This window comes from Cricetulus griseus, chromosome 3 (assembly GCF_003668045.3).
Source record: "Cricetulus griseus strain 17A/GY chromosome 3, alternate assembly CriGri-PICRH-1.0, whole genome shotgun sequence".
NCBI classification, from domain to species: domain Eukaryota; kingdom Metazoa; phylum Chordata; class Mammalia; order Rodentia; family Cricetidae; genus Cricetulus; species Cricetulus griseus.
The window spans coordinates 250,530,790-250,558,688 of NC_048596.1; the positions used below are offsets into that span (position 1 = coordinate 250,530,790).

The window sequence follows — 27,899 nt, forward strand, 5'->3', positions numbered from 1 at the left end:
TTTCTATGAAGAAAGGCATAGCAATAGCTTCCATCAAAATGGCCCAACTTCTGAGGACTCTATACTACCTCAGATAGGATTACTTACTCTTACTGTCTAAGGGACAAATAGAACTGAATTTCTCTGGAAAGATTATGAAAGTAGATTAACATTAGATTGGTATAAGAGAACCAATCACAGCATCTCTTAAATGCTCTTTTTTTTTTTTTGGTGGAAATTATTCATCAAGTCTCTGAGTAGGAAAGAGGTGCTGTTCAATGCTGATCCTCCAATTAATTGAAACTATTACAATGTTCTATGAAACCCTACATGTGAGCCAAAATTCTCCATGCAGAACAAGAATGAGTATATAATCAGAGATAATTTATCCACACACAGCTTGTTAATTCAGGAGTAAAAGCACAATATCACCAAGTCAGAATTACAAATGTGAACCGGTTCAAGCCAGCTTGTCACACTGCCTTCTACAGCCACAAAGCAGATGTTTTGATTGTGCTAGGCAGCTATTACACATGAGAACTGAAAGCAGGAGCTAGTGGGAGACTGTGCTCCAATCAGTGCAAATCCATTACTACTAGAAGAGCAGTGGGTCAGAGTTCACCTCTGCGGGGCATACAGCATTCAGCAGAAACAATAGGTGTTCTCTGCACAGTGTTTTCAAATCCAATCTGAGCCATGTACCACGGGTAAAGCACATATATTCCTGATGTTAGGGATATCCAAGATTCACAAAATGTTAAGTACATTAAGTATAGTCTAACAGCTGTTATTTGATGTTCTGTGTCCTAAATGAAAGAGTGAATTTATTTCTACACAAATCCTGTCAAACATAGTCAAAATCTAATCTTGGTTTTCGTAGCAAAACCATGTCATTCAGTGTAACACTGAGACAATGTCTGTATCATCATGTTGATATAACATGAAATAAAAAGCATCATATTTTCTTAGAACAAAAACTAGTCTTACTTCCATCTGCTATCATTTTGTAACATGAAAAACTTTGTAGCTGGAATATGTTTACTAATAACATTAGATTTTTTTCATTGAAATGAAAATCCAAAGGTGTTATGAAAACTGTTGTTTGCATACAGCCCCATCACAAAATTCTCACTATGGCCACTGAATGAATGAAAATATATATATGTATTCCTAATATACAAATATCAACCACATAACTGAAAGGTAAAATGGAAACACTGACATCCATTATGGAAATTTCCAACATGAAAAAAAGCAGATCTAATACACTTTAAACGAAAAAACGAAGGCAAACAGGAAACATGTAACAATGTGTTATGCAATGTGGTCCTTAGAATCCCAAACTTACTAATTGTCATCATATTAGGAGGAGGCTCTGGCTACAAGCTAATTTAATACTTAAATGTTAATATAATTTCCCTATTACTACATCTGTCATGGATGATTTTTAACCAATAAAAGCAAGAACAAAATGGTATGCAAGCAGGAAAAGGTCCCCTCAGCAATCCCCTCGCTGCACAGACATAAACCTGCTCCAGGCCATTGAGCTGGCATTTTCCATCTTTATCACCAGTGTATTTCCCAAAGACTGTGATATAAACAGAAATAAAGTATGGAACTATCATAATACAGCTGAAATGTGGCTGTTTTATAGAGCACATGATTGTGCTTTTAAAAATATTAACTTTACCTAAAATATGCAAACAATAAATTCAAAAATAAGGAAATTAATTTTGCTAGCCAATGCAAAAGACATGAGTCACAACAATAGGCCTGGATGAATCTTGTTAGACATTCAGCAGTGTGGACCCATGTGTATGATAAATAAAGTATAAGAAAGCACTCAGCATTTCTATGTAAACTGCGTCTGAAGGATTATTATGGGACACACACACTGGCTGAACTTAGAGTGTTCAGGTTTTAAACATTAATTTACTTTGACTATGTGCATGTCAAAATGAAAGATTGCTGTCTGGATTCAGACATGCCATATTAATATTGAACACAGGCATTCACTTCAGGTCAGTAGTCACTCCAAGTCAGCTTCAGCAGGTGGTAAAAGTAATGCACTCATTAAAATGTATGTGGTACAAGGTTATCTCCCCAAAACAGCTCTCAAATAGAGGTAGCCTTGAAACCTAAGCATTAGATATGTTAGAACCAACCTCTAATTGTCACAAGTATATAGAAAATAGAGCTTACTCTTGCTAGCTAATAACCAATAAATTTAGTTGCTTTCATCAGTATCTTGGGAAAAGTCAGAGAATGAAATTGTTCAATGCTAACCTGGCCGCCGCTGACACAGTTAAATTGTCTTGAAGCAACCTGTACAAACTAAGACTTCTTTTTAGACCTTGAGGCCAAAACAGAAACCTGTTCTCATTTTTAGATACCTTATTCTATTTCTCAATTAAGTGATATTTTATACTCCTTTCATTTTTATGAACTCCATTTACATTAATTTCCTACTTGTAACATAATAAATTTCAGTTCTCCAGAATAAAGGCATAAAGTTCAAAAGAGGAGGCCTGATTTATACCAAAGATGATTTGTTTTTTCCCAAAAATAAAATTATTTCTGGACTTCAGCCTCCACAATTGTGTGGATAACTACCTAGTTCCCAAGCTTTTTTTTTTTTAAGTTACCTTTCAATGTCAAGAAGAAATCCTTTCTGTTTCATAATGCTGCACCTAAACTTAAACAATATTATTCTCCTGCAAACTCTTCCATCTTGTCACTTAAAAAAACACGTAATTAATTTACCACTACCAGATAATCCACTTCATTTTAACAACATTACAGCAAATATAAGCTACTGTCTTTATAGAATATTTATGCTCATACACACAAAAAAGGAAAATAATATCTGTCAATCCATTTTGTACATAAGAGCAGAGTCCCTAAATTTGTAATTAATCATATCACATTGCTTCATTTCCTCATTATCTACCCAATGACCAGATAAGCAAACAGGGAGAAGGGCAGGAGGACAGAGAGAAGGGAAATGGAAGTTTTCTTGCAAGGGTGAGAGCAGATTCGTCTCCTTGCTTGAATACACAGCATAACAGGCATGTGATGCATATCTAATGAATAAATGAATCTATAAAGAGTCAGAGAGCACCAGAGTTCACCTCGTTCATCTTATTTATGAATAACCTGCAGTTCAGGAAGATTAAATGGCATCAGTAAGGCCATAGAGTAATCTGGTCATTCCTGCACAACCTAACACTAATTTTTTGCTTTTTTTCCCCTCCCACCTACACACATATTTAAGTTCAATATAACGCTCTTTCTAGAAATTTGGGCCACACAAAAACAACCATGGGTGAAGAATGTACTTGGTAGTTAGTTTCACATTCAGAAAAAAGAATTTTCCACACTCAAGAACATCAGTAGGATTAAAAGAGCATAGCCCTGGCCTGAACATTCTAGAGCCTGGCAGTCAACACTCATTAGTGTGACATGCTTGGATTTATCAGATGGTCCATGACTACACTAATAATAAAACCTAACTCACTAAAATATTCCTGACCATAGCAAAAGCATTTGCTTGGCAGGTGCAGAAGGAATGATGAATCAGGAAGAAATACCAACACTGGCCAGATGCCTCAAGGAGTCAGTAAGTAAAGGAAGATGAAAAGAAGCAACTGAAAAAAAAAAACTAACAAAGAACAATGTGCCTTTTGATTCAGTCACTTTGAGCATGAAATCCATACTTACAACGTCTATGAATCATAACATCTGAAAAGTACTAACAAAGCCATTTACTTGCAGCTCAAAGAAAGGGTCTCAAAAACTTAAGAACTAACTGCAAACTACCAAAAAACGGGTAACTGCATTTATCCAGGCGGTAACAAGTCATTTCCTGTTTTATATGTAACTACAATGAACAAGAACAGCACAAATGAGGAAAAACCTATATAACAAGCTTCATTTGTTTCCCATAAAATTGCATGAATATTGATATAAATTCATTAAAAATCCTAATCAAGTGCTTGTTGTAAGCAAAAACATGGTAGGTGCTATGACTACAAAAGGAAAACACTGTTTCTGTCCTCAGGTTCCATCTAAAAAGAAGCAACGCGTGAGCAGCTGCAGTGGGATCTGGCAGGTGGGAAGCAGAGACTGCAGGCCACAGCACTGCTACAGAAGGGCCTCAGTGGGCTCTGGGTAGGACAGGGCAGGGAAGGGGACAGAAAGAAAAGTTCCAACAGGGCTTCACACCTGACAGTTCTAACGTAACTTCACCTCAGGCAAAGTTGTACAATGTGTGGGAAGAGCCGCCATTGGGCCTCTCACTTCTGCCATAGCCAACATGATTCATCTGTGAGAATTAAAAACCTGAGAAAAGATGAGGACATTCACTGACTACCAGCCATTTTTGGAACAAGACCCCATATCCTCCAACACCTAATCTTTTACGAAAATCACTGCTTTCTGACTCACTGGTTACCAGAAGAGGCCATCATAGTTTGCCTCACTTCCCCTAATTAACACTCAACACAGAAAAAGATTCACGGCAGAGAAACACATGCAACTAAAACCCATTTAAATAGGTCAAAATCGATTAAATACATGTTTGAATCAAATTTCATTAGCATGGCAAGTGCATGTCGGGTACTCGAAGTTAAAGCAGTCCATATAATGGAAAATTTCTTCATTAAAGCGTACTCGCTAATGTCTACCAGCCACTTACCAACCATCAAAACAACCCTACAGCCACTTTTTACATGAAGAATCACAGGCCTAGAGAAGGCTGAGTGATTTTTATGAAAACATTCTACAGGTTTTATTGGTATTTGAGTTTATCAGTATCCTTAAGAGCAATAGTTGATCAAAAGCTGGGTGGGGAGGGGACAATTTGAAGACAGAAGTAAAGCACTTACTGTGCCTGTCATATAAAGGGCTAAATAGAAGGGGAAATATCCTAAATGTATTTCTATAATAAAGATATAAAAGATTTTGTGGATGAGATAAAGAAATTATATTTAAGGTCTATATATTTCTTCTGTTGAATTTTCAATTTAACAAATTGAATTATTCAGGTTCTCCTTTAGGTCTTGGTCGACCTCATCCTTTTTTTGACATAAAGTACTCAAATCCTCCACCATACACTGTTGGTAATATTTTTCTCCATGGGAATCTTTAGGTACATGACTCTTACAGTTAAAAAATAGAAACACAGGCATAACTAAGACACTAACTTTTTAAATACTGCCTGTGATGCCTACTTCTCAGTCTTGTGATACTTTCTTACTGACATTAAAAAAAAAATCAAAAGATGTTCATAAGCCCTTGCTTAATAAAGCCAATGACCCAACTCCCTTTCCTAATTAAAAGCTGATGGTAGTAAGAGGACTTACTGTTTGCAATGAATGTTCAGACATAACAGTCTTATTAAAATTATGTCTATCTTATAATTTCTTCCATTACTAATGCATGCATAAAGAAATTGATTCTGAGATACATTTTTCTTGTCCTCTACCAGGCCTTGATACAGGCTAGTATGAGTAGTAGTGGGGACTAACAAGCAGATTCAACCAACACGGATGATTGAAATTAAAAAGCTATAAGATATTAACATATCTAGGCCACACAGAAGGGTCGTGAGGTAAGATCATCAGCATAAATTAGCACAGTATTATGAGACAACCACAGAAGCCAGGCAAAAATCTGCAGAGCAGATCTTTTAATGACAACGAATATATAATGTTGTTTGATTGGATGACTTGAGGAAATATTGCTAGCCTCGTACCACCTTGGACTACTTCCCATCCTACCCTGAGATGCATATCTGAATCTAGAGAGCCTGGGTATGTGGATAGAGGTGGGTGGAAGGAATTTATGAAACATGTGTCTTGAACACTTGGCTGATTTTGTCTATTTGTCTAACTCAGTGCATTTTTTGCTTTTTCTATTTTCCCTAGAAGAATCGAAAAAAAGTCATGTGGGAAAATAACTCTTTGTTATTTACCAAGCCCACAAAGTTTTCCATCTCCAAGAAAAGATGGACAGACTGGACTCATGTTAAATAATTATAGTACTGCTCATGCTACACAGTAAATCTAGATCATGCCCTCTAAAGCATTCACGCCAGAATGCAAACTTTTCTCTTTTTCCAGCTATTCCCAGTTCACGGGACCACTGTCAAATCCTAGAGGAGAATTTCTAGATGGTTGTCAGTACCCACTATAACTGCTGTTAAGTAACCAACCTCTCCCTTAACTGTGCATTGCTAAGCAATTCAGGCAAATCACATGTGCATCATATTACTGGCATCAACAAAGGCAGCAAGAAGAATGAAGATTTACACATAAGTACATCTGTTCACATGAACATAAAAACAAACCTCGAACAGCTAGAGGCATCATCACTCCTTAAACTACAACACATAGGTAGCAAGTGAGACTATCACATCAGTGTAATAAACATGGGTTTTCAATAAAATAAGGTGCAAAATCTTCATTTTTAAAGGCATACTACCCTTTTTAAAAAGTGATTTTCGAAGAAAAACAAATCTGAAATGTAATTGATGCAGATTCAAAACGATTTCCTCATTTCAATAAAGGATGGTAAAAGGCACCTGAAAGGTCCTACACCTCTGACCTAACTGCCAAAACAAGGACCGCCATCTCATAAAAAAGCAGAATACGCACCCCATGCTTTCTTACTTCCAGTAAAAATCCATGGCAAGTCTACAAGCTGAAAACAACCACAGACGTAAGATTGGACATAAGATCATCGCCTTGTATAAACCCACTTGAGTCCCATGTGATAATTCAGGGACTGGAGGCACAGCTCAGTATGTAAGAGCACATTCCACCCTAGCAGAGAACCTGGGTAGCATTCCCAGCACTCACATCAGGCAGGTTCACAATGGCCTCTATTTCCAGATGTGGTGCTTCTGGCATCTGCAGTCACGTGCACACTCAGGCACAGACACAGACACAGACACAGACACACACAGACACAGACACAGACACAGATACACACACACACACACACACACACACACACACACACAAAAGATAATTCTTTTTTCAAGATACTGACTCTTCAGAAGGTGTTCACCTGCATGGTGATGGATTCAACCACACTGCTGTTTAAAGCAGCAGTTTACCATCAGGCCAGAGGCACATTACCTAATTTTGTATTTCTCACCTAGGAAAGCTATTCATAGACCCTAGATTCTCCTTCTATCACATTACTGCCAGAGGACACAGAAACAGTGAAAGGTTTTGCTAAATTTTCAAAAGTACTGTTAATATAAAATGACTTTCCAAAATGGATAAGCCACAGTGGTGTGACCTGAAAGCCACACAAATTGTTTATTTATGCCTGCTATGTTTTAATCACTGGACTGTTTTAGAGACTTCAAAAAATTAATGGTTTTGGCTATATAACAGCAACTATGTTTCCCATGAAACATTAGCTGTCACATTAAGACAAGGGTTTATCATTAATTATATTGGATTATATAGTTTATGTCTACAACATGATTGTTAAATAACTGAATTTCCAAACCATTTCAAAATAAAAACGAAAATCTGGTCCCAGCAAGCCTTACATGAATTAAGGATCCATTTACAAAACAGAAAATTAAATGTAAAAAATATAACCTCAATTTAAGACATTTGCAGATAAGACATCCAACACTTTTTTCATCAAAAAAAAAGGCAAATGAAGCCTCTAACATGGGTCAATAGTGCCATCTTTTGGGGCTTTTTGGAATTACACAGAGTTGTACAAAAACATCTTGAATGTACACAAGGAAAGCAGAGCAGAGGAGGCAAATGGAGCTATCGGTTTTTAATTCATAAAACTTATATTTAGTCAATACATTAACTATGTATTCTTAAATGTATTGCATAAGATCATGTTTGTTTTGACTTCAGTTCCATTGGTTGGAAGAAGCTGAGAAAATGTAATGACTGAGATCCAGAAACCCCTGAGCCATTCATTGCTGGATCAGGATGCCAGTTTTCAATTTCCCACATTAAATCATTTAATTATATAACCATACAATCATAAGTATCCTGTTGCAAGCAATGCACACATTTCTATACACAATTTTGAAAAAGTTTTATTGTTTTTACAATGTTTGTTATTATACATGTGCCAAGTAAACGATGCTTACGCTTAAATTATTACATGACTATATAAACATTAACTGCATCAGAAAGGTATTTACATTTCAAAAATATTAAAACTTGTATCCAAGACAGTATTTTGATATGTATGACAATGGAGGGGGGACTCACCATTGAAAACTGCAAATGGCCTTTCCTTTAATGGGTGGAGGGGAATCTCTGTGTGGGATATTACAGCTTGCACCTGCCCTACAGCTTACATAAGTCACAAGATGCTACAAGTGACCAGCTTCAAACACTCTCACTCAAGAGTCGGTGCCTTAATCGATGAGGCAGATCTATGTCACCTTCACTGTCTTTTGTGTTGATGTTCTTCAATAATTTCCCAGAGTTTTATGAAATCAGAACTTATTACTCTGTAAGCTAACAGTTCAGCTCTTACATAGAAAGGAGAAAATATTATAAATGAATTACTCATTATAAGTTTACTCAAATGCCATCAGCAAATGGTTCTTCAGAGAGGGAGTTTTAAAAGCACAGCTAAAAGGCTATCAAAATGGAGGTGCCTTACAAGGTAGAAAGATGGTGAGTGAACACAGAAGGACCAAGGCAGACCCTAGAGGGTGAGCTGAGTGCTACTCTGAGGCTGGGGATAGGGCAGCTGCTAAGGGCTGGCCTGCCGTGCACAGAAGCCTGGGTCAGACCCAGCACTGCACCTGCAGAAACTGAGATACTGGAAAGCATATTTTAAACACACTCCCACTGAGCACTATTTCTATGAAAGCAAATCCACAGTGATTGCTAAATAACTCAGACACGTCTTCAGTCCACTGACTAGCCTTGTCATTTTACAGAACACATATCTGAAAGCACAGAAGCAGACATGGACATGGAGACTTGGATGTCTCAAAATAAAGCTGGAAGGATGGGATGAAACTCCCCAAAGCTCTCCTTCACCTCTCAGGGCCGCTGTGCAGCCACCAGGTCTTCTCTAGAGACAATCGCCTTTCCCTATTTCTGAGTGGTGGGTGGAAATTCCATTCTGAAGGCCCTTAGATTTATTTCTCTGTTTTGTTCCCTGAGAAATAAAAAGGGGGAAATGAGAAAATGCCATCCTTAGCCCCACTTTTCTACTATACCCTTCACCAACCAGTGCAAATAATTCAACTTTTGAACACAAGGAACACTCTTTACCCTACTATGATGAGCACACGGGAATACACACAAACCAACAGGAATATATCTAACCATATTTTATCAAGTTTAAAGGTCCATCAAAATTGCTACAGTCAATTCCATCCCATTAAATAGAAAGCAATTACTGCTTCCAATTTAATAAGAATGGATTAAACTGGATTTTTGATTCAATACCATTTGTAAAAGTGTCCACGTCAGGAAGAGTGATGCATGTGGATCTTATCTCAGACATGTCAAGACTAAGCTGACTGGACTTGACAGCCACCTAAAGAGGACTCTACTGAAAGCTCCAGGGATTCACATACACACATACCGTTTAGTTAACTGTTACAGTGTACTTTCACTTTTTGCTGTCATAAAGTTAGAAAACAATTACTTTCATTCATTATATTCAAAAGTCAGTTTTACTTGATCACTAACCCATATACAACGCACACTAAAGTTACTATTTTGTGCGATGTCACTAGTAATTCAAATACACATACACACACACACACACACACACACACACACACACACACACACACTGATTATTCTGGTTTATTTAATCCTACTCAGCCTGAGGCAGGGGCTCACTCCTAATTCCAGCACATGGTAGACTAACACAGGAGGGTTAATTTAAGGCTAGCCTGGCCTACCCAATGCATTTCAAACTAGCTTGGACTATACCATGAGTCTCCGCCTCAAAGAAATAGAAAGAGTACTCTAGTAATGACAGGATGCTGACACTGATATTGTCATTTGTTCAGCTATTAGACTAACAGGAGGAAATACTCGATTTTACAGTATGACAGTGTTAATAGCTGGGCACTGCTGCTCTGAGTCACTAAACAATGGTGTCTTTGAAATGTCCAAGCTGAGTAAGACGGGAAGAATTCACCAGAGGAAAGGAAAGGAAAAATGGGCAAATCACCCTCAGGTGGGAACAGCAGAGGAGTCACTCACTGTTTCAGCAACTCAGAAATCAGCTGAATGGTAGCAGTGCCAGGAAACTGTGGTTTACAAGAGTGAGGCTCTGAGGTGATCAGTTGGGTTAGTGAAGATGATGTTGAGGCACAATTCTCACCAAGAAAGCCCTTAACAAGCCATAAATATAGCACATACAAAAAAGTGTGTATAAACCTGTCCAAAATTCTGAGTCCCACTTAAACCTGCCACCAAAGCCATGCCATTGGCTTTGTGGGAGTATGGGGGAATGAGGAAATGTGAAGTTAGGCCTGTTTAGCTGTAACACAAAAATAGGTCTGAAGACTAACGAGGACCTCAATGGATCGTGCCAATGTTTTTAGTAAGTGTGAAATCAATGGAGTCATAAGTCAGATTCAAAAAGCATACCTTAATATATTTCTATGGACAATGACCACAACCAGATTCTAAGACAAGCAGTGAGAGTGACCAAGACCAGCTGGAGATCTCAGCCCATCACTGAGTAATCACGCATCTGGTTTCCTGCACACTGCATCTCAGATTAGCATGAGCTCGCATGGCCTCTAAAAAGGTCAGTTTGCCAAGTCTTATATAAGTACTGTTAAAAATATGAAAAAGCAGAGAAAAATTAAATGTTGGGTGACTTAATGACTTCTAATCATTTTATTAGGTGATCATTTGCAGCATGAAATTCATGTACAGGGGGTCATAACACCACTAAGTGATCGTATGATGCAATACTGCCATCTGCTGGTCAAGAGCTAAAAACACATCTTTAATGCAAACCCTCTTAAATCTGAAGGCCAAAAGGCTAGCTAGCAGTGTTGAACATGTCCAACTACTGACATTCATAAAGTTTTTAGTCCTAAAATTAAAGAAGGCAATGAAAAAAATTAAAACTTTCAAGAATGTTTTTAAATGGAGCTTTCATGTTAACTTCTCATCTACTTATTTTATTAAGAAAGAAAACTACAACTTAAACACAGTCTATTTCTACATAAATTATTCAACAGACTCTCTCAGCCTAGACCAAACAGGGGAGGGCCTAGGCCCTGCTCCAAATGATATGACAGACTTTGAAGATCCTCCATGGAAGGCCACACCCTCCCTGGGGAGCAGAAAGGTGATGGGACAGGGGGTCAGTGGGTAGGGGAGGAGGGGAGGGAGAGGGAACTGGGATTGACATGTAAAACAAGCTTGTTTCTAATTTAAACTTAAAAAAAAGAAGAAAATATCCAAGCATAACCTGAACAGTTAAACAATGAAATGGGTACTATCTTTCTGAAGTTATATGGGTATGTGTTGATTTGTCTCAAAAATTTCTAAAATATTGTAGGTAGAACACAGTGTAGCAGAAGGCCAGAAATTTTTTAAGAACTAAGCCTCCTGACACAGTTCAGCAGTCACTCAAGTTTATTCTCGAAAACAGCATGTGGCTGGCTGGCTATTCTATTCACATGCTACACAAAGCTGAAGTTCAAGGAACCTCAAAGGTCAGGCCAAAGGTTAACAGGATGAAGAACAATCTTCAAGTTCACAAAGAGAAACAGCAATATGTAATGGTTACAATTTTAATAATGGGAAAATTGGGAAAGCGGGTTTTCAGTCTTTATCAAGATGATTTCACTTGGGAGTGACAAGCACTACTGGGCATTCGTTTTGGACATAAGATGAGCTTCTTCCACAAAATGAGAACATGGAACCAAGAACCTGGAAATTCACAAGAGTGAGCTAGATTTCAAACATAGTGAAATTTCTGAGCCAACTAGACAAAAAACTAAATAAAAGAAATTAAATGTTTCTGTGCTCTCTGGAAAATAAAAGTGTAAAGTTGTATAAAGAAGAAACAAAAACTAACAAAGAAATCACAAAAATGGCTGAGGATGTAGCTATGTGAGAAGTGTCAACCTAGCACTCCAGAGGCCCTAAGTTCAAATCCAAGAACAACCTAAGCCTGTGCTTCCAGCCACCTCAAAGAAGCCACAAAAATTCATCATGTACCCCACTTTTTGGTAATGAAGATTTAAACACTCTTCTAAACATAATTATAGTTCAATAAGATACTGCAAAATATTTGTGTGGGTGTGTGTATGAGTATGTATGCAAACACACGTGTGTGCACAGATACACATGCCAATGTGTGAGCATGCATGTAGAGTCAAGAGAACAACCTCAGGTGTGGCTTACTGGGTTCTAATCACCTTCTGAAGTCAGTCTCTCACAGGCCTAGAATTCAACAAGTAGACAAGACTGACTGGCCTGAGGCCCAGGAATCTGTCTATCTCTGCCTCCCAAGGGCTGGGATTATAAAAGCATAGCACATCACTGGGTGTCTTTTGGGTTTTGTTTTGTTTCTTTGTTTTAAGTAGATTCTAGAGCTGAATTTTGGTCCCTTGAGCACGAGCCCATGTGCTACAAAATTTCAACAAAATATTTAATATAGATTATGGAAATGTGAGTAGAGAATCCTCATTAGTTTATATAATATAAGCATAACTCCTGTGAGAAGCCATTTTTTCCATTTCTCAGTCATCTTAGACTCTTTAAAATAAACAACTTTCTTGTAAGATCTTATAGGCAGAATTTATTGTCAAATATAATGTAAACTATAGGTAAGGCATTTAATATCTTTAATAGAAAAAATATTGGCTACAATATTCCAATGGCACTGTAGAATACCTTTACCCCAGTGCTGTCCTTAAGAAGTGTATCCACCCAGCTCCAGTTCTGGTGGCACAACAGTGTTGTTATACTTCTCTAAGGTATAGTTATCTCTGAGATCACAAAGAGCAATTAAATTACATGTATAAATAGCCTTTCAAATTTGAGCACTGTAAGACTCTACTATATAAATGGTTTTTCAATCACATTGGTCCACATTGTTCCAAATAATGAAGTCATTATTAGCATACTCTCTCTCTCTCTCTCTCTCTCTCTCTCTCTCTCTCTCTCTCTCTCTGTCTCATGTTCATACATTGACTTTCACTAAAGCCTTAGTCTTATTTGGGATACTGTTTACTGCAATTTTTCACTTCTAAAAAGTATTCTGGGTTACATCTAATCAATTTGTTGGTCAAAGGGACCCCATAGGAACCCCAAAACAATCCACGCTTTGATTGCTTTCCATAAAGTGATGGTAAGGCCCTATTGCTGAAGACAACAACTACACAATTCACTAAACATGGAAAAATCCACCAGTGCCTGCCTAGAGCCTTCGCCCCTACTGATTAAATACTCACAGCACTGGAAGGTACTCTGCACACTACCAAAGGAAAAAAGCAAACACCGGACCAGCTACAAACTCATCGATCTACACTGGTGACCTGGACACAAGATGTGCCAGTGCAATAGTGGCACAAGGCTTGTGGGGAAAACCACCTAATATTTAATTGGATTTAAGGCCCATTCCATGAGATGGAACCCATCCCTGACACTGCTCATGTGGCCAAGAAGTTGAGACTAGATAGTCCAGGAACCTAGGAGAAAACCAAAGGAACATAACAATAAAATGACTCTTAATAACATTCTGTTGTAATCACAGATCAGCATCTTGCTCAGAGAAGCTTCTGCCTGCAGTAGATGAGAATAGAGACCCACAAATGAACAATGTGCAGAGAATGAGAGACCTTGGAACACTAAACCTTAAACGGGGTGACTCCATCAATTCCCTCCCCCTCAGGGCTCAGGGAACCCTGCAGAACAAAAGGCAGAAAGATTGTAAGAGCCAGAGGGGATAGATAACACCAAGGAAAAAAGGCCTATAGACACAGCAAGATGCACATATGAACTCAGAGACTGTGGCAACATGCACAGGGCCTGCAAAGGTCTAGGCTAGATGAGGTCACAACAATGAAAGGGAAGTAGACATAACTCCATATCCCTAGCCCAGAAGCGATCTCCAGTTGATAACTGCTCACAAAAAAAAAAAAAAAAAAAAAAAAAAATTAGTTTGATCCAATGGAGTATCACTGAGTATACAAAGCACTGTTGGGCCAGGTCCATACCCAGCAGTAGATGGCCAACACAAAACAAATTCAATAGCCTTTTTGGAGGTACTCTGTGATACTGCTTCTTCAGGGCTTTTTCTTTTTTAACCTTACAGGTCCTTGCATATATATTGTGATTTCCCATTTTGTGTTTTTATGGGATTTCTGTGAATGTGGATGAGTGTATCTTTGCATCTTTATGTTTCTTGAGCTTTTTCTTTGGGTCTTTTTCTTTGATTTGTTTTTATTTTATTTTATTATTATTTTTAGATGCCTGTTTATATACTGAGAGAAAGGTGGGGATTTGGGTGGGTGGGGAAGTGAGGAGGATCTTGGAGGTGTTGGGGGAGAGGAAACCATAATCAGAATATATACAGTATTTTTTAAAATCTATTTTCAATTAAAAACAAGAAAAAAATTACTTTCAATAAAAAACTAGGGGAAACTGCATTCTGATCTTCTACAACACTATTCAGCTTCCACAACATAAACCAGCACATCTTTGACTCTGTTTCCCTTTTCCATCCACCTTCCTGAATCCAAATGCCCCCAACTTAAGTCCTGCTTAGCCCATGTCATGTTTCCTGACTGAGCATGCGCTGATACCCCACTGTATTACATACCCTGCAATGCCATGTACTAGGGATCTCCTTTTACATTTAGGTATCACCAAACTTCCTCTTCCTTCCTCCCTCCCTCCCTCCTCTCCTCCCTCCCTTTCTCCCTACTCTCCCTCCACCCAAATCTTAATATTGTAAACTGTTTCATTTCTTGTTGCCTGGGAAAACAAAGGACAAGCTACAAAGCCCGGTTAAGACTACTGCTAGCTCCATCCTTCATAGTCAAGTGCTGGGAATAACTGACGACAGTTCAGTTATCAGTGGCCATGGCCATCTTACCACAGAGGTGTTTCCTTTCCTTAGTTTGGGGACACCTCCTAAAATGGCTGAGCCATTTCTCCTGCCCCTGTGCTAGAACAGCATCGCACAAGGGCAACTTTGAATAAGATTTTCAACTTTCTACCTTAGCAGTGGCAAAACATGACCAGCAAAACAGCCTCTGAGTAATAGTATCAGTTCATGCAAATAACCTAACATTCAATAATTTCCAGTCATCAGAAGGAGGTGAATTATTGGCAAGTTATGGAAATAGATTTTAAGACTTATTTGTTTTATTTTATGGTATTGTATCAGTGTTTTGCCATATGCATATGCACTGTGTGTGTGCTTGATGCTGGCTGCAGAGGTCAGAAGAGGATACTGGATTCCCTGAAACTGTAGATAGGGATGGTTGTGAACCACCCATGCTGGTACTAGAATTGAACTCAGGTTCTCTGCAGGAACAATAAGCGCACTTAACCTATGGCCCATCTCTCCAGCCCCCTAAGGAGTTTATTTTATTCATTTTTATCTTATATGTATGGGTGTTTTGCCTGAATATGTATGTCTGTGCACCATGTACATGCAGTGCTGGTGGAGGCCAGAAAAGGTATCAGATTCTCCAGAACTAGAGTTACAGACAGTAATGCAGCACCCTGTGGGTGATGGAAACCGACCTTGCTTTTCTACAAAAGCAGCAAGTAGAAACTGCTCTTAACTGCTAAGCTATCTCTCTGGCTCCACACAGTTCCTGATTTAATATATGAACACCTTTATTTCTCGTTCTAGAACCATTTCTATGCTAACTTCTGAGCTTTAGAATAATGCTAAGACCCAACTCTATCAATAAAGTGATGGTCACCCCTGGCATTATAGACACTCTGCTCACAATCACAGTGTAGGGCTGGAGAGATGGCTCAGCAGTTAAAGGCTAAGCTCACAACAATCACAGTGTAAATAATTTGCACTCTAATTCCAGACAGACTTCTAAGTTTAGCAAGGCATCACCTTTGGCTACAGAAAATCTCTGCAGAGAACTCTTCAGTAAAATGGTTCTTGTTAAATACATTACTCAACACATAACTGGATACCTCATTATAAATATTCATCACTATTGCATATAGTCTAACAAAGTCAGAAACTAAAGTCAGAATATTTTCAATATTTTCACAGCTTAGAATAATACAGTTCCGTCTTTGTTACTGGTTATAAACTATGTAAGATTAGCATCAGAAAAAGGAGTATTTCACAAACTGGACTATACTATAAAATGTTAATGGTCCTGGTGATAAGATAGAGGGAGGAGATAGCTAACAAACGTTAGCTAGTGATCTGCACAAAGGAAAGGTAAGAGTATTTTTCCATTGACTCTCTTTTGTTGTTGTTATGCTTTGTTTTGTTCTTGAGATAGGATCTTACTATGTAGCCCTGGCTACCCTCAAACACACAGAGATCCACCTGCCTCTGCCTCCCAAGTGCTGGAATGATGAGCACACAACACCACAACAGGCTTCTACTGAATTTCATCAGAGAGTCAAGAATTCAAAACTCAAAAGTTTTCTTCTTGTGGTTTTATGGACTTTCTACAAACTCTATTTATAATTAAGGAGATAGAAACTGACCAAGCAGCTCTTGGTTGACATGGCTAACCATAATAAAAGAAAGAACTCCAATTTTCAACTCTACAAATAAAATAGATTGCCAATGTACCAACTGTTAGGATTCACGAATTATGTTGGCCTGCCCCCTGTCACCTGGCAGGATGTACTCAGGCAGTACCCTGGCCAGCCCAGGGTCTATGACTGTTACATCACTACACAGGCTGCATGCAGGTGCAAAGGTCCCTTTAAGAGGCAAACTCTGCCTACTTCCATTCTCTCTTACCCGCTGTTCCTCTGAAGGGGCAGATAGGACTTTTCCTGTCTCTTCTGCTCTTTACCTCTCTGTCTCTCTCCCTCTCTTTCTCTTCTCTCCCCCCTTTCTCTTTCCTTCCTCCACTCCCTTCCCTTTCCCCCAATAAAACTTCTCACTTAAGCTCTGTCTGCCTGGCATGTTTGTTCCTCACCTGTCATGGGGTCTGCCACAGTCCCACCTCGTGCCGTATTATAACACCAATGGCCCTCTTTCTCTCTCCCTCTCAAAACTTAAAAACTTCTTGTAAGGGCCACACATAAAGACTCCTAAGAGGGATTTTTTTTAATTTTAGACAACAAAAACTACTCTACCAAAAGCTATTATTAATAGTAGATTGCCATACTGAATGGCTGTTAAAACACCGACTCCAAGAGACCACATGGTACAAGGCAAACACATAACACTGTGCAGATCTGCCTGAATCTCAATGTGGGCTCTCGTGCAAAAGAGCGAGGTGGTTTCCTTCACCGTGTATATCTTCATGTTTCTATGTGTCTTCCTTCTCCAGTCTCAATCTTATTCTAAAGCAGGAGGTAGCCTCATGCCAGTTAATTCATCTGTTCAAATTCACGCAAAAATATCTTGCATACACTAAGCTTTTCATCAGTTCATCGCCCCTTTCTAAAAACTTCTGCAAAACTTCTCACACTTAGAACTAGCCTAACCAGAAGGAACATATGTCATATTTTCATTTCACAGTATAGTGGGGTATTGAAGTCTACTTTTTTAAAAGATTTTCACACAATCAATCTATTCTCTGCTATTTTTTGTTTCTTGGGAGATAATTTGTTTGTTTGTTTGTTTGTTTGTTTGTTTGTGAAAAGGTCTCTCCATGCAGCCCTGACTGTCCTGGAACTGTGTAAAATAGACTGGCCTAGAACTCATAGAGATCCACCAGCCTCTACCTCTTTCCAACATTTAAAAACATTTCCCTCTTAGGAGTGCTGGGATTAAAGGCATGCATCGCCACACCTGGCTTACTCTGTGTCTTTATTACATAGGCAAGCTTGCAATGCTTCGTGTGGAGTGATATCACCACAAGGTGGTGAAGGAAACTGAGATAAGCTAGCAGGCAACATTTGCTGTTGCCACTGTTTTTAAATTTTTGGAACAGGCATTATTACTTGTTAACCTCAATTCAAACAAAAAAATCTTTTTATGATTCTTTTAATAACCTTCTAATCAGTAATGTGATCCTTGGATGTATTTTTGGTTGTGAGCCTAGCCTTTAATGGCTGAGCTATCCCTCCAGCCTGATCCTTGGATGTATTTTTATACAAATGTTTTCACTCAACTTCAAGTTGAGCAGCCAAAGCCCAGAAGTACTCGCCATGCTTGAATCAGTCCACTCTCCTGCCTCTCCTGTACCAAGTACTTGCTTTACCTATCAGTTTCCTTAAATCAAACCTAAAATGGTACATTCTGACATACATTTCTAAAACATAAATTATAAAACTTCTCTAAATACAGCAGATCCTACTTCTCTGCATTATTAAAAAAAAGCCAAGAATTCATTAGAAATAATCATTGCCTAAAATAAACTCTAAGATTAACCAAGAATATAAAGATTCTGTCTTTTGTATCTCCAAAAGCTCCCAGAATTCTACCCGTGAATTCATAGTGTGCTCACAATATGCTCATATTTGCCAAATGAATAAACTATACACAAAGATACAAAGAAACCATCAAGTATTTAAAAGCCTAGCAATGTTTAAGCTCTCTGAAACTATGAACACCCAAGACAAACACTCAGTTCTGACTTCCATAAGATTGTCCACAAACACACACTATCCGAGTATGCTTATGAACCAGGGCTAACCTGAGGATGAACTTTCCCACAAACCAAAATGCGCATGCATGCAACAACCATGTGCCGCAGGCGTAACCACCTAGCGAAGTTGTAGGGAGCCGTTCCTGCATTCTCCATTACAATGATGGTGCCTGAAGACACCAAATGTAAATTACTTCACAGGCGCTGGGTAATTTCCATTCCTTTGATCTCTGCCTATCCCGTGGCTCATTTGGCCTGAGGAGCTGAAGCCATTCATAGGGTAACACGTCCCAGGCGGCTGCTTGCCAGCCTTTATTAAGGGATGGGTTTCTTGGTTCAGGGTCTCCGCTCTGGTAAGCTTATGCTCTCCCCTCTCAAGATGCATTAAAGCTTTTCTGCAGAAGGATCCGAGTGTCCTGCGTGTATTTCTTGCCGGCGAGAACATACAGCGCGCGGGACACGAAGTAGGCCCAGATTTCACTATAGGATGAGGCAGTGGCTATGAATTCTTTGATAGAACTGTATTATTAGATATTCTAAAGAGACCCAGAAAGCATAATAATCACTACTGCTCTATGAGCTGAGGCCAGCCTGGTCTACATAGAGAAGGGAGACAAAAAGAACCTGTGTTTAAAAAAAAATAAAAGCTAGATGGTGGTGTCACACATCTTTAATTCCAGCACTCAGGAGGCAGACAGGCAGATCTCTGTGAGTTCAAGGCCAGCCTGGTCTACAGAGTGAGTTCCAGGACAGGCTCCAAAGAACTACTGCTACTCTTGAAGAGTTCTTCTAGAACTGTTCCCAGAACCAATTAAGACAAACAGAAATACACCCATCTACAATCCCAGTACTCACTTGGGAAGCTGAGGCAGGAGTATTGCTGAGAGTTTAAGGCCAGTTTGTGCTACAGAGTAAAGAAGAATTAAAAAAGATAAAATGCCTATTGTTAACTAAAACAGCTTTGTTTGACATCATGTCTTAAATCTTACTCAACTTGTTTCTAACACTGCATGTGTGAAAACATAATGACTTACTACAAATGAAGACACAGAAAATAATGCAGGAAAGCCGCCAAAGGAAATAATTACTAAGGGGAACATTCAGCCTATCAAAATCACTTCCTGGAAGAATGTGTTCCTGGAATATAGACATTCAAACCACATTTCTACTTGTTTTTTGGAGTGTCCCACTACACAGCCCAGGCTATCTACAACTCACAATTCTCCTGCCTCAGTTTCCCAAGTACATCCAAGTATACCTCCAATCCCAGCCAGACCGTATTTCTTTAAAAGGCAATAGTTCCAATGAGGAAGGTTCACCTGTTTGCCACCTTGCCAATACAATTCTAGTATTTCCCATTACCCTTGATACCAGTTAATTGTTCTGAGTGATATTTGTTAGGGAATATATCTTTTATCTTCATAAGATGTCCTCTATGGGTGCATGCCCAGCATGCTCCAGGCCCTGTGTTCGATCCCTAGCACTGCATAAAACCAGGCAGAGAAGCAGAAATTCAAAATCATTCTCGGCTACTTGGATAGTTCAAATCCCCTCTCAAAAGAAGTTTTTTAAAGTTATGAGTCTTTGCCTTAAAAATGAAAAATGTTAGAAAGAAATGATAAGCAACAACTACTCTGGATTTTTATGACGTTTTCCTGTAGAATAATTATATCCTGAACTCAGAGATTAAAACAGCAATTTCAAGTATCTTAACCCTTATCATCTTTCTTCATCAAACAGTAAAATATCTACAAGTAGCCATTAAGAAATCTTGATTTCTCTATACACTGTTTTCAGTAATCTCTGTATTCAGTACATGAAATCTAAATTTAATACATACATATATTCATTGTTATCTCAAGCCTACACTTAACAAAAACAATCTAAATTAATAACTTTAGTAAGATACCACTATTCAAGAATAATCAAGAAAACCGAATCAGTAATCCAGAAATCAGGCAAATTACATTTCAGATCTAAACGAGGTCTACAGAGAGCTGGGGAATACAGCTCAGGACAGAGATGTTTAGCATAGGCAAAGAGTGGGGGAATTCCAAAGGATGTGACAGACTCTAAAGACCCCCTATGGAAGGCCTCACCCTCGCTGGGGAGCAGAAAGGGTATGGGATAGGTAGGGTGTTAGTTAGGGGGAGAGGGGGAGCTGGGATTGACATGTAAAACAATCTTGTTTCTAATTCAAATTTTAAAATGGAGGGAAAAAAAGAGTGGGGGAACTCAAGTGTTACAAAAGAAAAAACAAGGGGCTGTGGGGATGGCTCGGGGTATGAAGCACTTCCAGTGCAAGCTAACAATTTGGTTCCCCGGAACCCAGGAAAGTGTACATATACACAATAAATAGGAAACCAGACTGGTCATGGTAGTATATCCCTCTAATCCCAACAGAGGCAGCACTGATCTCTAAGAGTGCAAGGCCAGTCAATAGACATAGCAAGTTGCAGACCAACCAGAGCTGCATAAAGAAACTCTGTCAAAAAAGTATGCAGCTATATCAAATCATTCTCTTATGTGATTTAATGTGTACATTGTACTGCTATACATATATTTCATAAAAAATAAAATAAAATTTGCTACAAATGGTACTAGAGATATATCTTAGCCATGAAGAACACGAATGATCTTCCAAAGGACCCAAGTCTAAGTCCTGGCATCCACTTGATGGCTCACATATGTTTGTAACTCCAGTCCCAGAGAACTCTGAGGACATTGCACACATATGGTGTACAGACATATACACAGGCAAAACACACATAAAACGCAATTATTAAAACTTCAAATTTTAAAAAATACTATAAACAACAACAGGAGCTAAGCTTATTTATATTTCCCAGGACTGTTATATACCTAGATGAGTAAAGTAAGTGATTGTACAGTCTACAGCATTTGAGTCGTGCAGAAGTGAGGATAATGACTGGTACATGAAATATAAATACATGTAATTAATACAAGCACATAAAAAGCTGGGAAACCAGCATAGGACTGACCCAGACCCCCTGATTGTGGGTGTCAGTTAGGAGGCCTGGGAAATCTATAGGGCCTCTGGCAGTGGATCAGTATTCATCCTAATATACAAATGGACTTTGGGAGCCCATTCCACATAAGAGGGATACTCTCTCAGCCTAGACACATCGGGGAGGGCCTAGGCCCCGCTCCAAATGATATGACAGACTTTGAAGATTCCCCCATGGAAGGCCTCACCCTACCTGGGGAGCAGAAAGGGGATGGGATAGGGGGTCAGTAGGGGGCAAGGAGGAGGAGAGGGAGAGGGAACTGGAATTGACATGTAAAACAAGCTTGTTTCTAATTTAAATTTAAAAATCTGAAGAAAAAAAGAAATTAAAGTATGTACAAATATTTTTTTAATTCTCGTTTTTAAAATATTCCCAAATAAGAAATCAAAACTAGGGCTCAGTGAATAGAGGAAATTACAGTGAGCCAGACAACCTGAATTCTAGCTCCAGTTCCCACACTACAGAGAGCTGACTCCACAAATTTTCCTCTGGCCTCTGCATGAGTGTCCTGGCACGCATACACACAAAATAAACAGATTTTTTTTTTAAGAAATCCAAACTAAATCTGCATAAAAAAAAGTAAATTGTTTTGTTTATTCTTGTTTTGTAACAAAGTCTTAACTAGCCCAGGTAGCCTGAAACTCACTGTATAGGCCGGACTGACCTTGAACTCACAGGAGATCCTCCTACCTCTGCCTCCCAAGTGCTGGGATTGCAGACCTGTGCCACAAGACTACCACACTTAGAAAGTGTATTCTTAGATAAACACATAGGACTGTTATGTTATATTGAGACTGCTTTCATAGGCCATATCCAAACTGTTAATGGATTAAACTCTAAATTAAAATTGAGCAAATATTTACTATTACCTCAGAAGTTGGTGCTTTATGTTTTTAATGTTTTATAAATGTCCTGAAAGGCTTTCTTCTTATTAAACTACACCATCACAATGTATTAAAGCAAGCTCAAGCTAAATTATACTAAGACTTAGTACTGAATAAGGCAGTAATTATGAAAGTGTATTTTAAGCATTTTTAATTTCATGAACAAAAAGTATTGAGACTGGCTATACCTGATATGGTAATTTGAATGAGAATGAAGCTCCTCAAAGGCTTATATATTGGAATATTTTGTTCCTACTTGGTGACCAAAATGTTTGGGAAGGATTAGAGAAGGGATCTTGTTAGAGAAGCCTGTCACTGGGGACATGCTTGAGATCTCAAAAGCCTCCCACCATCCCCTGCATGCTCTCTCAACCTCCTGCTTTTGAGATGTGGGCTCCCAGATGTTGCTACTGCCATGCCTTTGCCATCATAACCCTCTGGAACCATAAGCTCAATTAAACACTCTCGTTTATAAATTGCCTTAATCCTGGTTACATCTAATCCAGTCTTCCCTGGTAAGTAGCTAGTGGTAAGAGACTCAAGATGAGAATGCACCTGACCCATAAAGATATTCCACCATGGGAGAAAATGCCTGAAGACATCTAAAATCCAGAGGTGTTCCAAGTCCAGATGTGATAGCTCCAAGTCCATTTGTCTCACTGGGATCTTGAACCCCTTTTCAAGAAGCATGCAAACAAAGTCAAGCTCCAGCTAAAGACTTTGAAGTATTCCAACCTCACCATGGACACAGTTATGGTTCCTACTTGTACAAGCGTGGGCCAGCAACAGCAGAGTGAATTCCCAAGCTTCAACAAGCCATGCAGGTTCTAGAACTAGACCCAGGAATGGAGTGAGGCCAGTTTCCACTGGAGACTATGACATAGAGATTAGGCTGTGGCCAGTGTTGGAATGGTTCTGGCCACCTTGCCTGCTACCTGCTACCTCCTGGTGGCCATCATGGACTCTTAATTCACTGGAATCATAAGCCCAAATAAACTCTTCTATAAGTTGCCTTGGTCATGGTGTTTTATCACATTAGAAAAGTAACTAAGACAGGGACATATGACAAACAACCAGTTTCCTTCAGAAATATGAAGGTGGTAAGAGAACGTACTGAGGAACTGTCAAGTTCTCAAACACTACCGAAACATAACAATTAGATATAAAGTGGGACCCTGAGATAGACCCTGGCACAGAAACAGGAACTTATAGGGAAATGCTGTAAAATTCAAGTTAGATACACAGTTTAGACAGCAGTATCACAAAGGTGCTAACATTTTGGATTATTAAAGTACAGTCATGTAATGTGTTAACAGAAGCTAGGTAAACAGAAACAGCTGACCTGAGCATTCACAAACCCCAGATTGGGGAACCAGCATAAGACCAAACCAGGCCCCCAAAAGTGGGTGTCAGTTGGGGGCTTGGGCAGTCTATGGGGCTTCTGACAGTGGAACCAGTATTTATTCCTAGTGCACGAATGGGCTTTGGGAGCCCATTCCCTATGGAGGGATACTCTCTCAGCCTAGCTGAGACTTTGATGATCCCCCATGGGAGGCCTTACCCACCCTCATGGGGGATAGGATGGGGGGGGTTGGTGGAGGGCATGGGAGGATGGGAGAGAGAGGAAACTGGGATTGGTATGTAAAATAAGATTGTTTTTAATTTAAATAAAAATTAATTGTTAAAAAAAAAAGAAAAAGCTAGGTAAAGAACTTATGTGAACTTTCTATAGGAACTTTCTAAAGCTTTTCATTTCAAAATAAAAAAGGTTTTAAGGTTACTTTAAAATGCAATACCAGGGCAGGTGAGATGGTTCAGTGGGTAGAGGTGCCTGTCATCAAGCCTGACGTAAGTTTGATCCATGGGATCCAAAAAAAGGAATTTGCTCCCACAACTGTCCTGACCTCCAGATGTGTACCAATGGATATGCGCGCCCACACATATATACACACAAAATGGAATATAAATAAACAAAAATAAAAGGCAAAAATATGATAATCAGCTATCTAATAATGTATAGTAGCTATTAGAGTCCTACCTTCAAATCATTAAGTTACACTAAAATACTATTAAATTGCTGGGGCTAGACTACCAGTCTCCAAAATCTGCAACTCTGAAATTTAATCAATAAAATACATTATAGGTCTCATTACCTGTAATTTTATAGCCATAAGCAGCCAGCTGTCCAGCCATGTATTCTCCATCTGAATTATTATGTGAGCAGCCCCATGTTCGTATCCAAATTTTCTGTATGCCTGGAATAGTGCTGTTAAGTAATCAATTAAAACAAAGTGAGTATATTTAAGTGATTTTTAAAATAAAAGCCACTAGATGACTTCAGGGCACATTACACAAAAAACAAACTGGAATCCATTCACAAGCTAGCTACAAAATGCAGCAACTGAATTTAAAATTTGCTGTTACAACAAAACTCTAAAATCAAAGGACAGTGAGCTGGCTCAGCAAATAAAGGTGCTTGCTGCACAAGCCTGGCAACTTGAGCTTGATCCCTGGAAACCACGTAAAAGTGGAAGGAGAGAACCAACTCCACAGAGCTGTTCTCTGATCTGATATTCACCATGGCACTCATGGTCACACTTTGTGCTCACTCGTCTTATGTCAGTTTGACACAAGCTAGAGTCATCTGAAAGTAGGGAACCTCAATTGAAAAAAAAATGCCTCTATAACATCTGGATATAAGACATTTTCTTTTTTTTATTTTTGAAATTTATATATTTTTCTCTTGTTTTTTTTCCCAAGAGATTATTTTTTTATTAGTTCAAATTAGAAACAAGGCTGCTTCACATGTCAATCCATGCTCCCTCTCCCTCTCCCTCCCCTCCCCTAGTCCCCCACCAGCCCCCTACCTCAGCCCCCCTCTGCTCCCCAGGGAGGGTAAGGCCCTCCATTGAGGTTCCCTAAAGTCAGTCATATCATCCTGGGCAGGGCCTAGGCCCTCCCCTATGTGTCCAGGCTGAGAGAGCATCCCTCAATGTGGGATGGGCTCCCAAAGTCCCTTCTTACCCCAGGGATAAATAATTAGTGAATGGGGGAGGGGCACAGTCCATTGTGGGTGGTGCCATCCCTGGGCTGGCGGTTCTACAAGAAAGCAGGCTATAATCAGCACCCCTCTATGGCCTCTGCATCAGCTCCTGTCTTCAGGTTCCTGTCCTGTGTGAGTTCCTGTCCTAACTTCCTTCAGTGATGAACACTGATATGAAAGTATAAGCCAAATAAAAAGTTTCCTCCCCAAGCTGCTTTTTGGTCCTGGCGTTTTATCACAGCAACAGAAACCCTAACTATGACACACTAATACACATTATGCACAAAGTCACAATAGTAATAAGCAAAATGTTTTAAAACTAAAGTCTAGATAAAATAACCACAGAATCACAAGGAGAATCTCTGTATTTTAAAAATGTCCTTTTGTATCTCTTGTCAGAGAATTTCAATCCTGGGAATGGGTTTTCTCTAATTGAGGTGTTGGTCAAAGGGGGTCCATGGGAACCCCCAAACAACTCAGGCTGTTAGTTTCCCAGACTTATAGTACTATAGATTTGCTCTCCACAAGCTTATAGTAAGGTCCTATTGCTGGACAACACCTCCACAACCCACTGAACACGGAGAAGTAGAGCTGGTGGGTACCTAGAGCCTTAACCCCTGCTGACTAATGTTTATGCACTGAAAGGTGCTATCATACTTCTCAAGGAGAAAGGTAAACACTAACCCAGCTAACTTCAATCTATAGTGGTGACCTGCGAACAAGATGCACTAGTACAACAGTGGCACAGGATTATCTGGATTTATGACACTCCATGAGACGGAACCCATCTCCAATACTGCTCGGGTGGCCAAGAATCTGAGAAGAGATAGGCCAGGGACCTCAGGTAAAACCAAATATCACTGTTCTACTTAAAGAATGTAGTGATGAAATGACTGACTACTAATGACATTATGTTGTAATCATAGATAAGTGCCTTTTTGTTTTATTTTACTATATTTTATCATTATTATCCCTTAGAAGCCTGTTTGTTTTCTAATGAGAGACAGAAAGGGGATAGATCCAAATGGGAGGGGAGATGGAAAGGAATGGGGAAGAGCAGAGGAAGGGGAACCATAACCATAATGTATTATGTGGGGAAAAAACCAACTTTCAATAAAAGGGGATAAAAATAAAATGGTAAATAAAAAACAATTTTAATTAAAAATAAATAAATAATGTCCTTTTGGATCTACAAGAAAATTCAGCAAGTAAAGGTACCTGACACCAAGAATGATGACCCAAGATGACATGTTACAGGAAGAGAACTGACACCAAACTGACCTCTGACCCTAGCTTACATGCTTCAGCCATGCATTCATGTGCACTCACACATAATAAATAAATAAAATGTAATTCTTAAAAATTCTAAATACAAATAAAAAAAAAGGTTCTTTCATGCCAGGTGGCATACACCTGTAATCCCAGCACTTAGGAAAATAAGAAGTTCAGGACCAACAATGAACCAAACTACAAGAGATCTTGCCTCAAAACAAGTTTTCTCTGGGTTGTAGATTTAATTCCTATTAACCATACCTATTGATGCAAAGACACACACAAATGATCTCATGGAAAATAGCAGTAGCAGCAATAACACCCAGAGAAGAGGTAAGGGCTGCATAGATGGTGAAGTCATGAAAGTACTGCCCTGCCAGGATGAGGACCTGGGTTTGACCTCCCAGCAACCTGCTTAAAGTCAGGTGGAGCAGCAGACATCTGTAACCCCAGTGCTGGGGAGGGGAGGAAGGCGGAGGAGGGTCAGGGGACTCACTGGAGCACACTGGCCCACAAGCCTAGCCATATTAGTAGCTCCAACTTCAGTATTAGCCCCCTATCTCAAGAAATAGAAAGCAATCAAGGAAGACAGTGGATGTGACCTATAGCATGTACACACACACACACACACACAATACACATGAACACATACAATACACACGAACATGTGTGTGAACACACACACACACACACACAGGCACCTGCACACTCTCATGAACATACACAATACAAAAAACATATAAAAAATAAAATAAAAACTAAGTCTGATGGCTGGTCCATTCACAGACTCTTAAACACTAGTTCTAATCTTTATTCATTTAAAATTTATAGATTAAAAAATAATCAAATTGAAAACTCCACAATTAAAGTTACTCCATTCATAGGTTTCTAAACTATTTATTTAGGAAGAAGAAAAGACTCTCCCTTAA

At 39.1% G+C, this 27,899-nt stretch overlaps 1 protein-coding gene across 2 annotated transcripts in view; it reads right to left on the reverse strand.

Annotated features, from left to right (window-relative positions):
• Window positions 1–27,899, reverse strand: part of Cdkal1 (CDK5 regulatory subunit associated protein 1 like 1) — a 562,780-nt gene that overhangs the window by 522,708 nt on the left and 12,173 nt on the right. For both annotated transcript variants that reach the window (XM_027409316.1, XM_027409315.1), the window contains exon 4: window positions 24,809–24,921. In XM_027409316.1, the coding sequence (XP_027265117.1) occupies window positions 24,809–24,921 (113 nt within the window). The remainder of the gene's footprint in view (window positions 1–24,808; window positions 24,922–27,899) is intronic.